The sequence below is a fragment of the Armigeres subalbatus genome, chromosome 1 (assembly GCF_024139115.2).
Source record: "Armigeres subalbatus isolate Guangzhou_Male chromosome 1, GZ_Asu_2, whole genome shotgun sequence".
Taxonomy (NCBI): domain Eukaryota; kingdom Metazoa; phylum Arthropoda; class Insecta; order Diptera; family Culicidae; genus Armigeres; species Armigeres subalbatus.
In genome coordinates this window covers 266,074,703-266,090,512 of record NC_085139.1, presented here as the reverse complement: position 1 = coordinate 266,090,512, position 15,810 = coordinate 266,074,703, and the positions used below count along the sequence as shown (strand labels likewise).

The following is a 15,810-nucleotide window of genomic DNA, read 5'->3' as shown; positions in this document are numbered from 1 at the left end:
GCAAGGAGCAAACAAAATCTGGTCAGTGTTGCCGAGATTTATTATTGCATAGAATACGGTTGTGATATTACACACGATGATGTGTTATTTTACACTTCAGATTTTGAACAACTGGGTTGCATCTGAATCTATGTAATATTGTATGCATTTACGTACGGATATTACACACATGCAATGTAATGGAAAAAAGTTACTTCAGAACATGTGTACTTTTCAGGCGATGTAAATTTACATCGGAATTGTGTTTATTTGCATTTCATTTTTGCCATTACATCAGATTTTTTGATGCGTCGTTGAAGTTACGTCGTTGTACATTACAATATTTTTTGCTGTGTAGGTTAATTTCTACAGAATTATGTTTTATCGGTGACGTACTCCTACGAGGTGATCGTATTATCGTACCTCAACGTTTACGACCACGAGTTTTGCAACTAGCTCACGAAGGCCATCCTGGCATCAGAATGATGAAGGGACACTTGCGCGCTAACGTGTGGTGGCCCAAAATGGACCAAGAAATCGAACACTTCGTAAAAGCATGTCGTGGATGTATATTGGTGTCTGCACCAAATCCTCCCGAGCCTATGGTTCGAAAACAGCTTCCGTCTGGACCGTGGGAGCAGATCGCAATCGATTTTCTAGGACCCCTTCCGGAGGGTGAGAACCTTCTAGTATGTGTTGACTACTACAGTCGATACTTAGAAGTGGTTGAAATGCAAGACATAACAACAGCTCACACCATCGAGCAGCTTTTGATAATTTTCTCTCGATATGGAATACCTAATTACCTCCGAGCGGATAATGGACCACAGTTCTCATCCGAAGAATTTCGATCTTTTTGCGTGGAACAAGGAATTCACTTAGACAGTACCATTCCCTATTGGCCCCAAATGAACGGGGAAGTGGAACGGCAGAATCGCTCCATTTTAAAACGTCTCCGAATAGCCCAAGAATTGGGACAAAATTGGCGAAAAGAACTACGGGTATACTTGCTAGCATATAATTCAGCGGTCCATGCAACGACAGGAAAGGCTCCAGCGGAATTGATGATGGGACGACGCTTGCGAACTAAATTACCTAGTATTCCATCTTCTCTTGATTGCGATGAAGAGGTGAGAGATAACGATAAGATCCAAAAAGAAAAAGGCAGAGCGTATGCCGACCATCGTCGAAAAGCTCGTCACAGTAACATTGAAATCGGCGATCGTGTCTTAGCCAAGCGCACTAGGAGAGACAATAAGTTGAGGTCAGAGTTTTCGCCTGAAGAATTTGAAGTAGTCGAAAAGAAGGGAACTGATGTTACTATACGTTCAACTTCATCGGGAAAGGAATTACGAAGAAGTGCAGCACACCTCAAGGTTATGCCTCAAGATAAGCTGGATACCTGTGAAGAGCTAGGGGACTCCATTACCGAACATGATGCAGAACACCGATCAACACAGTGCTCAGCAAACAATCCAAAATCAACAGAAAGATCCACAAGAACCAGAACAGAACCAGCTCGAATGAAGGACTATATAGCTTATTAACATCACTTCTCATTTGATATCGTTTTTAAAGAAAGGTAGGGATGTAGGGTTCTGTATCACACTCTTAGCTAGTATGAATTATGAGCACCTTATTCATATTTATTTATCTTGCTACTATTTGACAGATGATTGGAGACTCCGAACGGATGATGACGGAGAGTGTGGAGAGCCAGCTCAGGAGGCGGATGGGGAAGACATCGAACAGGGACAGGGACGCGGCATCAGGACGAGTGCGTGAATAAAAATCTTACACGAGTTGTGAAGTTGTGTGAAACGAAATAAATAGAGTAAAACCCAACATAAGATACGTGGATTCTTTTTCGCAAATTTCATATCAATTTGTCCCATTCGTAACATGTTCTGTGCATATGTACATCCAAGATATTTAACAATAAAAATTTTGAGTTGAGAAAAAGAGATGGTAATACAATTTTGCTCAGTCGCTGAGTAGATGAAAAACAGGGTGTATTTTATCGTCGGGAATGAAAATCGTATCCAATGCACGAACCTTCGAAAGCTTGTTCTACCAAAAAGCTTTCCGATCCGCTGACTGAGAGGGGAGAGACTTTCGACGAGACTTTCAATTAGAAACGCAACGCCCGTAATACAGTTTTGCCACCCATCGTTGACCAGCTTCAGTTCCTTTATGACCAGGGAAATCTTCCACCTAACCAGCCCACATCGTGACAGACCGTCCCGTCGTCCAGCAGGGGAAAAATAATCTCGAAGGTATCGGACGTCGCTCCTTTTGTTATCACGCGCGAGAGTGCACGCTACACGCTTAAAATGATTAACACAATTTTGTGTTCCATACACAACAAAACGGGCCTCTTCCAGAACAACACATTGATGAGCGAGAGTTAACACAGCCCGTTTTGTGTGCATGGAAAACAAAATTGTGTTAATCATTTTAAGCGTGTAAATGTCACACACCTAATTGAAATAATGTCGAGTACGTCTCGAGAAAACGGAAGCCGGATGTACCATCAAGACAAAAATACCTATTTCTAAGTTTTTCAATATTCAATATTCACTAAATCACGGTTGTATGGTAGGAGAACTGTTCCGTTTTCCATCTCACTGAACATATATTCATTTCATCGCGAAACGAAGGAATATAGCACCAATCTTGTCACTTCTTTTTATTAACACGCGTGCTCACTGGTGAAAAAAATCTCGCTTAACTTTTCAAAAGGACCTAAGTAACATTTTTTTATGAATTAATTTGAATACTGCACTCAATAGCTTTCATGTTGTTCTGTTGATTGCGCTATTCAAATTAATTCATGAAAAAAATGTTACTTATGTCCTTTTGAAAAGTTAAGCGAGAAATCATAAAAATAAGAAACAAACCAAATTCCTTTTCATTGCTTTGTTTTTGTTGGGATGGAAATAGGAGCTATGGGATGAAGTGCCGAACCGTTCCCCTAGCACCTTTCAATGTTTTAAAATGACCCTTTTTCAGGCTGCGTCTCATGTTACAAATTAAATTTAATCCGACTTGAAAGTGACAGTTCGAAAATAAAAAAAGTCATCCTCTCATAAGCATGCATCAACTAAACCAAAAATTATTCGATATCTGTAAAAAGTAATCTTGTTCTGTAAGCCAGGGTTGTTCGATAATTATTGAACTGTCACTTTTGAGTATAATTTGAGTTTAATTCGGGAAATAATACAGAACTGAATATTTCAATTAAGTTTTCAAACGTTTTCAAGCGTGCATCGAAGGAGAGTTGAGCACGAGCGTTGCAGTGAGAATTTCGTAACAAAGAGAGAGAGACGAAGAGCGAAAAACTGCCGACCACGTGGTTTGAGGGAAACCCCCACCGAATCCACGCGCAACAGTTGCACTGCGTCAACAAAAATAGCAGAACCGATAGTGACGAAATTGTTGGACGGACAGGTGCTCGGTCTGCGGAAATCTTTTTTTTTCCTTGTCGGTGAATCTCCCAACTTTGGCAAAAACCGCATGTGTGCGAGGATGATTCGGATCGAATTAAATGTGGTATGAATTTATTTGCCGAGGTTCAAGCGGATTTTTTTATTTATCTGATTTGAAGGGTTTGCTTGATTGATATAAAGAGAGAAAATATATTCATTTATATATGGCTTCATTATTATTTTCCATTATCCATTAAATATGTATTGATTACCTTGGGTATTGCATTTTATTAGCCTAAAAACAGTTTGAAACATGACTAGAAAGGGATCTGAGTAAATATTTCGATATATTTTGTTTGATATTGGATCTTGTCCTGCGTTGTTCTTCTTTGAATTTTATTTTAGAAAAAAAAAGTATTGATAAATGTACAATTGTATTTTCTATATTCAATGTCTATTTTAACGACTCTAAATGTGGATCTCATTTTGGCGTATGACGGTTTAATGACTGGAAATAGATACGCTTCTTGTCAACAAATGGACAGATTTGAAAGACACGATTTTTTTTAAATTTACTTTGTTTTACTATAACTAGAAGAGTAGAAGGTGAATAGCCAACGTTCAGAAAAGATGTAGAGGGGCAAAAAATCAACGATTCATAGGCGAAAAAGACCAAGTGCGCTAAAAGGTGCCAGTCTTTGTGCGTCAATCCGAGTGTAATGACTTTTGTTTATTTTCATTCATAGTTCATTCGTGTTTCTCCTTTTCTTCTTCCACCGTGTGGCAGCATGACTCCATTACTTTTTCGTCGCCAGTGTGTTCCACTTCATTTACCGATACAAAAATATTTCCAATCCGCTTATCATCTATTGGTAGGAGAATGTGTGAATTAACGTGTTAGTTACGAGTTGCGAGCAAAAACAACATTACCCATCGCCATGGCGACGGGTTGGCTGTCAGTGTCATTTTTTCGTGTTCCTAATTTCAACTTCGCTGTCTAGAGAGGAAGAAAATCTGCCATGCGTTGTGAGCAAAAATTGTTCTAAATGCTATCAATCTGAAATCTCAATGATTTTTGCACTTCTTTTGCGCTTGTGTGTATTTGAATGTGTCCGTGCTATGTCTATTCTAGGAGTCTGTGTGCTCTCGCTTCTGATTGGTGCGTTGGAAACAACCGTTTCGTTACCATGTTGCCGATCGGCATCTATTGCGGCCGAACAAAGCACAACCACTTTTGATTGTTCTACCACAACACTGTCTGTTGTTGTATCCTAGATTGTCATCAAACGTCGTTGCAATCGTGCAATTGAGCAAGTTGCGCCAAATCTCGTGGACGGTTTCCGCTGCAGCCCAGAATGATCCATGCGGTACGCAGGAAACCCAGCTCTCCCTCGCCGGGGAATGTCTAAAATTTTAAAACAAAACAACAGAACAAAAATAATTATAAATAAAAAAATCTAATTTAACTCATATGATGTCGGAACTCACCTCCTCCTTCAACCCCGCAATCGTCATCCGTGCCTTGAAAAGCTCGTAGCACAGCACCCCTTTGACGTAGCACTCGCCGTAGCCGAGCTTCCTCAGCAGCTCCAAAATCTCCCGGCAGTACTTATCCTTCTCCACCAGCAACGCCAGCTCCGCGTCGTCCTGAATCTTCAGTATTGCCTGCAGCTTCAGCTCCACCGTGAACTGGTTGCACGGTGGCAAAAACTTTGCCACGTGCTCGTTCAAATAGTCCACAATGTAGGCGGCGTCCTTCTTGACCGCATTGTTCAGAATCATCCGGCCGGCAATCTCCTGGATTTTGGTGACCTTCACATTGCTCATCTTCAGCCCGCAGGTGTCGCACTGCCACATCGAGGATATTTTCAGCGGATTCATCGACAGCAACCGACCCTGGGGGCAGCTGTCCCGGACGCACTTCAACGCCCCCAGATAGGTGCCCATTTCCTGAAACGAACGCAAAACAGAAACAGTTTTGTGTGAAATAAAGCCATTTTCCGGTCAGAGGGGCCAGACAAAGCGCGGAAGGTCATTAGCGGAATGGGATTTGCGTGACATCGTGCCGTCTTTTTGCCTGGCATCAGGGTTCTCGGTTTTGCATGACTGTGCGCGCGGGAAGCGATGTTTTGCCTCCACGGATAATGTTTTACTATAATTTGCATTAGAATAGCTAATTGAAGGCTTTCGCTACGAAGCTCTCGGTTCGAGTGAGGAAGGTAGAAGGAATACTTATGTTCCCCGTGGTACACGACCCAAACTGGAGTGGAAAGGGTCACGCGAATGGGATAGCAGTTGGGAACGTTTCATTGGGAAGAAAATCATAATATTCAAGGTAGCTAATGTTTTCGGGTTCTATTTCGATTCATTCAGAAGGAAATTTGTTGCTACTTTATAGCTGAAGGTATGCTTTACAGAATAGTAATACGGGAAAGAGTTGATTCGGAAAATAGATTGCGGCTGTTGGATCATGTGTCCGATGTTGGGAATTTGTACTTAGCTAAATTGCGAAGTACGGCAGAGCTCCATAGCTTAGTTGCAGAAAAGATTAGCAGCGTACTGAGACTCTTAGGTTTAAACCCCATTGAAGGATAGTAGAATACATTTTCCGAAACGAGTTTACGAAAAACTACCTTTCCATCTACTCTCAATTCGATTTTATCCCCTCAAAACGCAACAACTCGTATTGTTAATTTAATACCGCACGGCACACGAAACAAGAAGGTTATAAACAAGTTTTAATGCTTTTCCTTTATTACATCGAAGGAGGGGGTTATATAAATCGACAAAAACTAAAAAGTTCCAAATCGGCTCATCTGAAATCGAACCTATTATTTGTGACAGCATAAATTATGAGCTTAGGAGGACTGTTTGTGTGGCTTCGTGATATTTATTCTTGTTCATATAAATAATCAGGGAGGATTTGTATACCAGGCGCGGCGGCTCGACATAAATTACGTGAAACAAGCTGAGAATTGTTCATGCCTCCATCAGCTTCAACGTCTCTCTTATACAATAATGGCACATCTTTGAACATGAAAGTTTTTAAAAGCCTAAATTCAAAATACCGGCTTATAAAATCACAGCCATTTTTTGTGATTTTATCAAAATCTGTGATTATTTGAGAATCAGGTGACCCGAGTGGATTAGCTTTGATTGATTTACTAAGAAACTTTACAAAATATTCACAATTCATGGGTGCTGTTATAAATTGTTCAAAAATCATCAAAACATTACTTTTGACACTTGTTGCTTTTCGCCATCAAAATATTGGAAAATATTTATTTAACTGTTGTACGAACTCTCAACCAGCACATGTAAGATTTACTAACAATTCTGTATAAGAACCTACTAAAATATGTATATGATTATCATATGCGAAATTGTTAGATTCTTATACTTACAGAAAAAAAAAATTTTTTTTAATACTTAATTATTAGGTCTAATGCAATATTTGTATTTGAATTGAGAATCTAGGAATTTTGTATATGATCAATTCTTATCCAGATTTAGCGACAAACTTCAACTGCGTGGGATTGCTGAACTGAAGCAGATTTCTCGCTTAACTTTTCAAAAGGACCTAAGTAACATTTTTTTCATGAATTAATTTGAGTAGTGCAATCAAAAGCTTTCATATTGGTCTGTTGATTGCGCTATTCAAATTAATTCATGAAAAAATGTTACTTAGGACCTTTTGAAAAGTTAAGCGAGATTTCTTCGGCTAACATGCTGTTCGAGAGTGGACTGTATTTAAAAAAAACTCGACATAGGCGGACCGACGGAACTCTCCGGGAAAACTAACCACGAAGTTCGGATACCGAATAAAGAAGTCCTTTCCTTAGTTTAAAAACAATATATTTATACTAACTACATTTCTTAATTATTAAATTCACTTGCAACTAATTATATAGGGGAACGGTTCGCCACTTCATCTCATAGCTCCTATTTCCATCCCATCAAAAACAAAGAAATGGAAAGGAATTTGATTTGTTTATTATTTTTGTGATTTTTTTCAGCAGTGAGCACGCATATTGACAAAAAGAAGCGACGAATTTGGTGCCGTATTTCTTTGTTTAGCGATGAGATGGATATATGTACAGTGAGATCGAGATCGGAACAGTTCCCCTACCACATCTGAACGAGTTGAACTTCACCGCACGGCGTACAGTGATGGTGTCTTCCTTCTGTCGGATCGACAACATCCTCGCGTGTTTTTCTTTGATGCGCTCCTTGCGCGCTCATTTCGTGCAGCTGCGATTTTCCAGAATTCCATCATAACTTGGCTCCAGAATGGCAGTCAAGGGGCGACCGATTAAAAGATGACCGGGAGTAAGTGCCTCTGATTCTGAAGGATCTTCAGACAAGTTGAGCCTCGATCAGACAAAGCAGAGTCGAAAACTCGGACATCGTTAGGAAGCTCGAATGACATTTCTTCTTAAGGATGGTCTTGACGCTCTTAACACCTGTCTCCCATATCCCACCCATGTGTGAGGAATTTGGTGGAATCATCTTCCATTCTAGGTTGGCAGAATTCAAAAATCTTGAGTTCGTTGGCTTTCTGCTCGAAAGCCGTTAAACCTCGTTCAGCTCGTTGCGAACATCGATGAAATTTGTCCCATTGTCGGAGAGCAGATATCAGGGACACCACGACGAGAGAGGAATCTCTGCGGGGCGGCGATGAACGCATCTGTAGAAATGTCTTCTACTACCTCCAAATGAATGCCCTTGGTGACCATCCACACAAAAACACTCACATAACCCTTTACAGGAGCCATCTTTCTTCATCTTTGTTTAATGAGAATGGGACCCGCAAAGTCGCACCTTGCGACGGGAAGATCCCCCATGAATTGACTGGCGCACGGAGGGATGAGTCGGAAACACCGCATGCAATTTCGTATCACCTTGCGTACAGCAGAACGGGTTCCCGGTATTGCGGCGAAGCTGGGCGAGTAGCGCTAATGGTCCTATATGCAGGTTCTCTCGATGTACAGCTTGAATCAACCGTTGGACGGTTTCATCGTTCTTAGGTAAGATCCATTGATGCTTTACACCATATGGCTAATTTGAATGTCGTATTCGTCCACCGACGCTAATCATTTTATCGTCCGAAAAAGGAATTAACGTTTTGAATCTTTAACAGTACTCACCGTACTTGATGATGGCTATCTCGTTACCAAAATGCTGTTATTGGATCACCCTGACGATTACCTCCAACGAGTAGCGCATTTTCGGAACGGTGGAAAACCGCTCAGTGATTCACCTGTTATGCACCTTCTTCTTGGCATTCTGGTAAACACGCAAGACGTATTCCAGAACTCGCTGCAGCTTCCTGAATGACTCGTACTTGTAGAGCATCGGCAGTTTCTCCAATGACACCATCGTAGAAGATACAGTGGTCTGCCGCAACTTAGGAACATCTTCCTCGGATTTCCTTTGAAAAGCGTCAGCAGATTGGCCGCGCGACACTACATCGGCTGGATTTTCCAGCATGCTCACGTATTTCCACTTATATTGATGTTCAGTAGAGTTAATCTCACTAACCCGATTCCGAACAAACACTTCCAAATGTTCAGGGTTCTTCGCTAGCCAAGCTTACACCACTTGATTGTTCGACCATAACAAAATGCCTCGAAAGTACAACGCTAATGCTGCAAGTACCTTCTTAACCAATCGATGCAGCAAAAGGGCTGCTAGAAGTTTCTTTCACGGTATGGTTAATACAGTCTTCGGAAAGATCTTCGACTTTGCACACAATAACTACACTACTGCAGCTTGATCAGGTACAATCGACCTGATGTACACGCAGGCACCATAAGCCTCTAATGTTGCGTCACCAACTCCACGTGACGAGGAATTCGAAGCATAGTAACATCACTCAACGCGCTTAGGAACTTGTCACACCTTTTCTTCAGCTCGCCCTTGAGCTCTTCATCTCATTCCAACTCTTCCTTCCAGATGCTCTTCATTAAAAGTTTACCGATCACGATAACCGGCGCAACAAAACCCAAGGGGTCAAACATTCTTGATATAGGCAACAGTACTTGTCGCTTGGATGCACTGGTTTCACACACAGTGCACTGTGCGAATGGAGATGAATTGCAGCGAGTCCTAAACTGAATTCCACATTAGGCCCAACGATTTTATTATTTCTTTAGAGCCTTCTTCGTCGATTCTAACCAGCTCGTCTCGATCGCCTTCTAGAATCCGTTCCAGCAATGCAGGATTGTTGGAAGCCCATTTATGCAGATGAAATCCACCCTCCTTGAGTAGACCAATCAACTGCACCACGCTTGCTTCATTTAAGTCATCCACGTAGAAACTCTTCTTCGAGATGTCTGCAGCCACAGCATACTTGGATCCTTCGTCGATAGCCAGTTGCCCGAAGTTTCTGCGTTGCCAAAAACGGGGCGGAAGCTGTGCCATAAGTGACCGTTGTCAGCTCTAAGACTGGATCGGAAAGATTCTTCCTCCAGAACACACGAAATAGCGGCGTATGCCGGCCGATCGACGAGGACTTACCTGTACATTTTTGCCACGTCAGTAGCCAAAATATTAAGTGGGAGACGGGACCGAAGAGAGATTGAATGCAGATCATCTGGAATGATGACACCAATCTTCATCGCATCGTTGAGCGACCAGTCAGACACTTTCGCCGATGCATCAAACACCACACGACACTTAGTAGTGGTATTGGACGGACGCAGGACGGCATGGTGAGGTAAGTACCAGTTGATGATACCTGTCTGATCCTTACTAACATCAACTACATCGTGACTGTGTGCGAATAAACTACTCCATTATAAAACGCACCTTCTTCAACCACTCCACCTTCTTCAACAACCCAACCAAATTGAGTTTCGCGCAGGATGAGAAGACTGTCAGGCAATGCAATCTCTCCGGGCAGCAACAACTTAAGAAACCATTCGTTACCCAGGAGCATATTCACCTTGCTTGGATAAAAAAAACTTCGGATCGGCTAGATGAACACCAGCGGGAAGCTCCAATGCAATGATATTGATAACCCATTATGGGAGATCTGCTGTCACCTGGTCAGTTACGAAACACTTGACTTTCGCGTGATATTCCTGTACCTCGACGAAAGATGAATCACACCGCTACTGCATGACTGGGTCTTCGTTATGTTCATCCCGAATATCGTAACATTCGACGAATCCAGCTTCTAGCCCAATTTATCTGCTACGGCTCTTGTAACCTAGTTGACTTGTGATCCACTAAAACCTTGTGATCCACTAAACCATCCATCCAATAAAACTCTACATGGATGGGACTAGGCGCAGCGTCTCTTGAAGGTGGCTGGAGAGATATTCGATCCGCCATTGGTAGCACCGCAACCGCTGCACTTGGCACGGTGCCCCCGGATCAGAGAAACGACTGGTATGACGGCGAATGTGAGCAGTTAGTGGAAGAGAAGAATGCAGCATGGGCGAGATTGTTGCAACACCGCACGATGGCGAGCGAAGCACGATATAAACGGGCGCGGAACAGACAAAACTAGATTTTCCGGAGGAAAAAGCGCCAGCAGGAAGATCGAGACCGTGAAGAGACGGAGGAACTGTACCGCGCTAATAACGCACGAAAGTTCTAAGAGTAGTTGAACCGTTCACGTAAGGGCCACGTGTCACAGCCCGATATGTGTAAGGACATAAACGGGAACCTTCTTACGAACGAGCCTGAGGTGATCCAAAGGTGGCGGCAGCACTTCGAAGAACACCTGAATGGCGATGTGGCAGACGAAGATGGTGAACCCGACCCGAACCCGATTTATAAATTATTTTCAAACCCGGACCCGACCCGAACCCGGAATGAAAAATCTTATCAAACCCGAACCCGACCCGTACCCGACAATTTTTGCAGTCCTACACCCAAAAAACAAATCTGACAATTATTGTATAAAATCTGGGCATATACAATTCTGTAAGTTTTTTATACAAATATTGTTTTAAAATAATACAAATCTGTATTATTTTAATACAATATTTGTATAAAAAGCTTACAGAATTGTATATGCCCAATTATTATACAGTTTCTATAAGGTTTTTATGCAGAACTGTATTAAAATCTGCCATCCCCTGGTTGGGTGTAAACCCGAGCTGGACCCGAACTAATTTTTTTTGGCGGAAAACTCACACTAGATATTTTATATTTCTTTTTACACTCAAAAGGGTATAGGCCCAAACAACGAACAAGCCTTAAAATAACCAGAAGTGAACAAAAAAATATTCAATATTTCATTTCTTAAACTCGTACCCGACCCAGATCCGACATTTTACCATCTCACAAACCCGTACCCGACCCGAACCCGACATTGTTCTAATTTTCCAAACCCGACCATCTCTAAACAGCAATCAACCGATTGTTCGAATCTTGCGTGAATATTTCACTTTTCATATCAGATGTTTCGTAGTGCACTATTATATACAAAAACAAATTAAATTGAGCTAAATTTTCACCACATTACTAATCACAATCTCATGGTGACTGTGGAAAATTGTATCGCGTCGATGGATGGCGTCTTGACCTCAGTGGCAGGCGTCGGGAAGAAGATGCGACAGCAAGTTACACACAGTGATACGCCTTTCCAAATATTAAGCACAATCGAGCAAGAAACTTTCACTTTCCAATGCAAAATGATTACAGGCGCTCACTGCAGCGGCCACCGCTGTCGGTCATCATCGATACTGCCATAATTACCATCAAATTTTCTGTTCCTGTAAAAAATATTAGTCACACATTATGGCAGATAACATTTAAAATGTTGATCCTGAAAAGGACCGGTTTATGCGCTTCGATACACATCCGCTGACAATTGGGTTGTTTAGGGGTATATATGTTTTTACATATTCTGAATCTGCATTAAAAGCTGAGCCTAACCCCAATTTTTCAGAATTTTTGGAGCCCGGGAACTATTTTTAATTTGCATTTTAAATTTATATGGGACTTAAAATTTGTTCTTATGCTGCATGGGCTAACTGTCATTCTATGAATGTTAGTGTCATTCTATCGATTAAAATGGCTTATTGTTTGCTGTATAGAAATGTAAATAAAAGGTTTACAAACAAAATAAAAATATGTTGGAGATCAGAAAAGCATCCTCTTTATGTTAAACTGCCAAAAATTCGATATTTTTCTGAGCTAAACAACCCAATTGTGCGGATGGCCACTCGATGCTTAACCACGATTTACAGAAAGTTTCACTTGAATACTGCTCATTAAGGTCACGAAACGATGACTCTGCAGCAACACGCCGACGAACACCATCGATGCCGATACTGGGACCGCAATCCGCTGAACGACTCCGGCGCCTGCCACTGATGCTGATGAAATCTCGAACAAAAGCTGCTTTCTTGTATTTAATTTTTTACTTTATTTATGTATTCAATATAATGCACCCATTAGTCCCGCCCATTTTTATCTAGCCATTTTGATCTGGATTTCACATAGACAGGTCCAACGCGGTCCCAGCATCGCAACCAGCGTGCAAGCCAATTGGTTCAAGATTCTTCGGAGAGCGGTGTCAGTATTATCCGAATGATTGCTAAAAAAATCGTAATGAATTTCTGAAGTGATTTTCCAAACAAAAAAACTTAAAGAATATCCGAAGGTCCTAAAGAATTTCTAATTTAATTTCTGGAGAAATATCTGAAGGTAGGTATTACAAAAAAAAATGAAATTCTAAAGAAATTTTGAATGAATCTTCCTAAAGTTTTGAAAGGGACTTCTTATAGAATTTATTTAAGAAATTCCTGAAATAATTGCTGAAGTAATTTCTGAAAAAAAGTGCTAAGGAATTCCTAAAGCAATTTCCAGAGGAATTCATAAAGAAATTTCCGAATTGACGACGGTATTTTTCGGCTCTTTCAGTCTTTATGATAAGCTAAAACGGGTTTTGCGTCAACTATCCAACGTTTCGGTGTTTATTACACCTTCTTCAGGGATTTAGAGGCTGCGTTTTGTTGTACTTATTTGTGTCAGTACAACAAAACGCAGCCTCTAAATCCCTGAAGAAGGTGTAATAAACACCGAAACGTCGGATAATCAATCACAGTCGAAAGCAACAATGAAATTTCCGAAGGAATTCTTCCAAAGGAATTTCGGAACGTTTTCCTGAATCAATTTCCGTTGGCAGGCATTTCTGAAGTATTTTGCGTAGAAATTCTGACCAAATTTCCAAAGTAGCTCATACAGGAATTTCCGAAAAAAATTTCAAAGAAATTAGGACTTCTTCTAAAGGAATTTCAGGAGATACGAGCGCCAGCAAAATGAAAACTGGTATTCAGGCAAAAATGATGTTTGTTAGCTGATTTTCGACAAATTATTTGCTGATTTCCAGCAATTTTAACAGAAATCTCGGCAAAAAACATGTTTGCTGGGGCACGGCTGTGCGAATCTCGGTAAAAGTTGACCATTTTGCTGAGATCCCGGTAAAAAAAAGTTAATTGTGTGGGAATTTCTAGAAAAAAATCGAATGATTTTTCAATAAAATTTCTGAAGAAATTCGTAAAAAAGTTCGTAAAGCATAATTCATCATGGAATTTTCGAAGGAATATCTTAAGGATTTTATGGATTATTCTCCAAATTAATTTTTGAAGGATTCTTAAGAAATATGTACAGAAATTGTTTAGGAAAAAGCTTCCGAAATTCCTTTAGGATAATTGCTTTTTTTGAATTTCTTTATGAATTCCTTTAAAAATTGCTTAAGGAATTCCTGTGACAATTGAAATAGGAATTGCTTCAGGAATTATTCCATAAATTTTTCATGAAAATTTCTCCAGTAATTCCATAATAAAATACCTTCCGAAACTCTAGTAAAAAAATCCTCTCAGGAATTTCTTCAGAACTTCATGCAGAAATTCTTTCGACAATTACTTTAGGAAAGAAAATATTTGCTTTTGTGAGTCACGTGCATCTTGAGTTGCATCAGTTTTTTTCTCAGAACAGTTTTAGCGTAATTAAATTTCAGGGATATATTCGATTTGCTGGATCACGTGCCCCAGCATAACTCCGCCAATGATTGTACCTACGACCTTCTGCTTATAAAGCAGAGGCGGAATTCACTACTACACCATCGATCACGTATTTGTATAAATATGAATTATATTCTCCAAGAGAAATCCGAAATTTGTAATGATGTACTGAAAAATTAAATAATTGACTGGGATATCTTCAAGCATATAACATCCATAGTGCGGTCGATTGTGAACAGGCAATCAATTCAAAACAAACCCCCAGCTAATCGTTGGTTGTGCGAATTCGTTGAACGTAGGTATTTGCAAACACCAAAATACAATTTTCGAATTTTACACAAAATTGATAAACAAACACTGATATCCGCGCTTTGATTTCAACTCGCTTATATTAGCCGTAAGATAATCGCACGACTCACCTTCACCAGGCGCGAGAAAGTGCGGCACAACCCGGTCTGGTTGGGGTGCCATTGGTGGGGGACGCGGTCAGCATTAATTATCGTTTTGCCGCGATATTCCCCATTCTCCTAACTGTACCGTCTAATTCTTGACCGCGTTTGCCGGCGAGGCGGCAACGCTGGCAGCAATCGAGTCATATCGACTCTAGTCATACAGTCGCAAATAATAAAAATAATGAAAAATTATAAAGAAGATGTGTACAACCGTCCGATTATGCGGTCGAATGGCAATAAGCCCCGTATTGAAATAAAAATATTCTTCACCGGGCGGAGAATACTTCTGACTACATCGGTAGACAGTTTTAGCTCGAAACGGTCGTTCGAACTTTGATGGCATTTGAAAAATCTTTGTAATATTTATGAGATGACAGCAGAAATTGATCCTGCTCAAAGATCACATGAGCTGTATGTCTGACTGCCAAAAATTACACACGAATGCCCTTCAGTGCACTCCGAGCGAGATGGAATTTAGAGAATGCAAGTGTTGTTCGGGACCCTTCTTAGCATATCGATATGATGCAGCACAAGACCATGCTGTTTGAATGGTTAGGAACTGTAACTTGCTTAACATTCCTGGGCATGGATCCAATTCAAATTCAATCCAAATCTAATCCCAATCCAAATTCAATTTGAGATATCATTTAATAATGAGCCAAGTTTAACTAAGCAAAAAATATAAATGGAAATATGTTAAACAGTGAATAAAGCGACACTACTGAGTGGCTGCCCATATACCACGTGGACAGATTTTGGTCAGGTTTATATACCAACCTCCCCCAACGTGGACATTTACTCATAAATTTTCAAAAATTTATATGGACCGTGGACAATCCCCCCAAAATTGTCCACGTGGTATATGGACAGCCCCTGAATAGATATTAAAATACATTATTTGTTCTACTTTGAATCTCAAATAAAACTTCTGCCATAAGGTGAATAGTAGGTACACGTAGGAACCCG

General features: G+C 40.7%; 1 protein-coding gene across 1 annotated transcript in view; it reads right to left on the bottom strand.

Annotated features, from left to right (window-relative positions):
- Nucleotides 1-3,538: 3,538 nt before the first annotated feature.
- The window catches only part of LOC134207346 (SET domain-containing protein SmydA-8-like), a 32,735-nt gene continuing 20,463 nt past the window's right edge, over nt 3,539-15,810 (bottom strand). Inside the window, exons 2-3 of the mRNA XM_062683068.1 lie at nt 4,896-5,357; nt 3,539-4,812 (exon numbers count right to left, since the gene is read on the bottom strand). Of these exons, the coding sequence (XP_062539052.1) occupies nt 4,690-4,812; nt 4,896-5,357 (585 nt within the window). The 3' untranslated portion in view covers nt 3,539-4,689. The remainder of the gene's footprint in view (nt 4,813-4,895; nt 5,358-15,810) is intronic.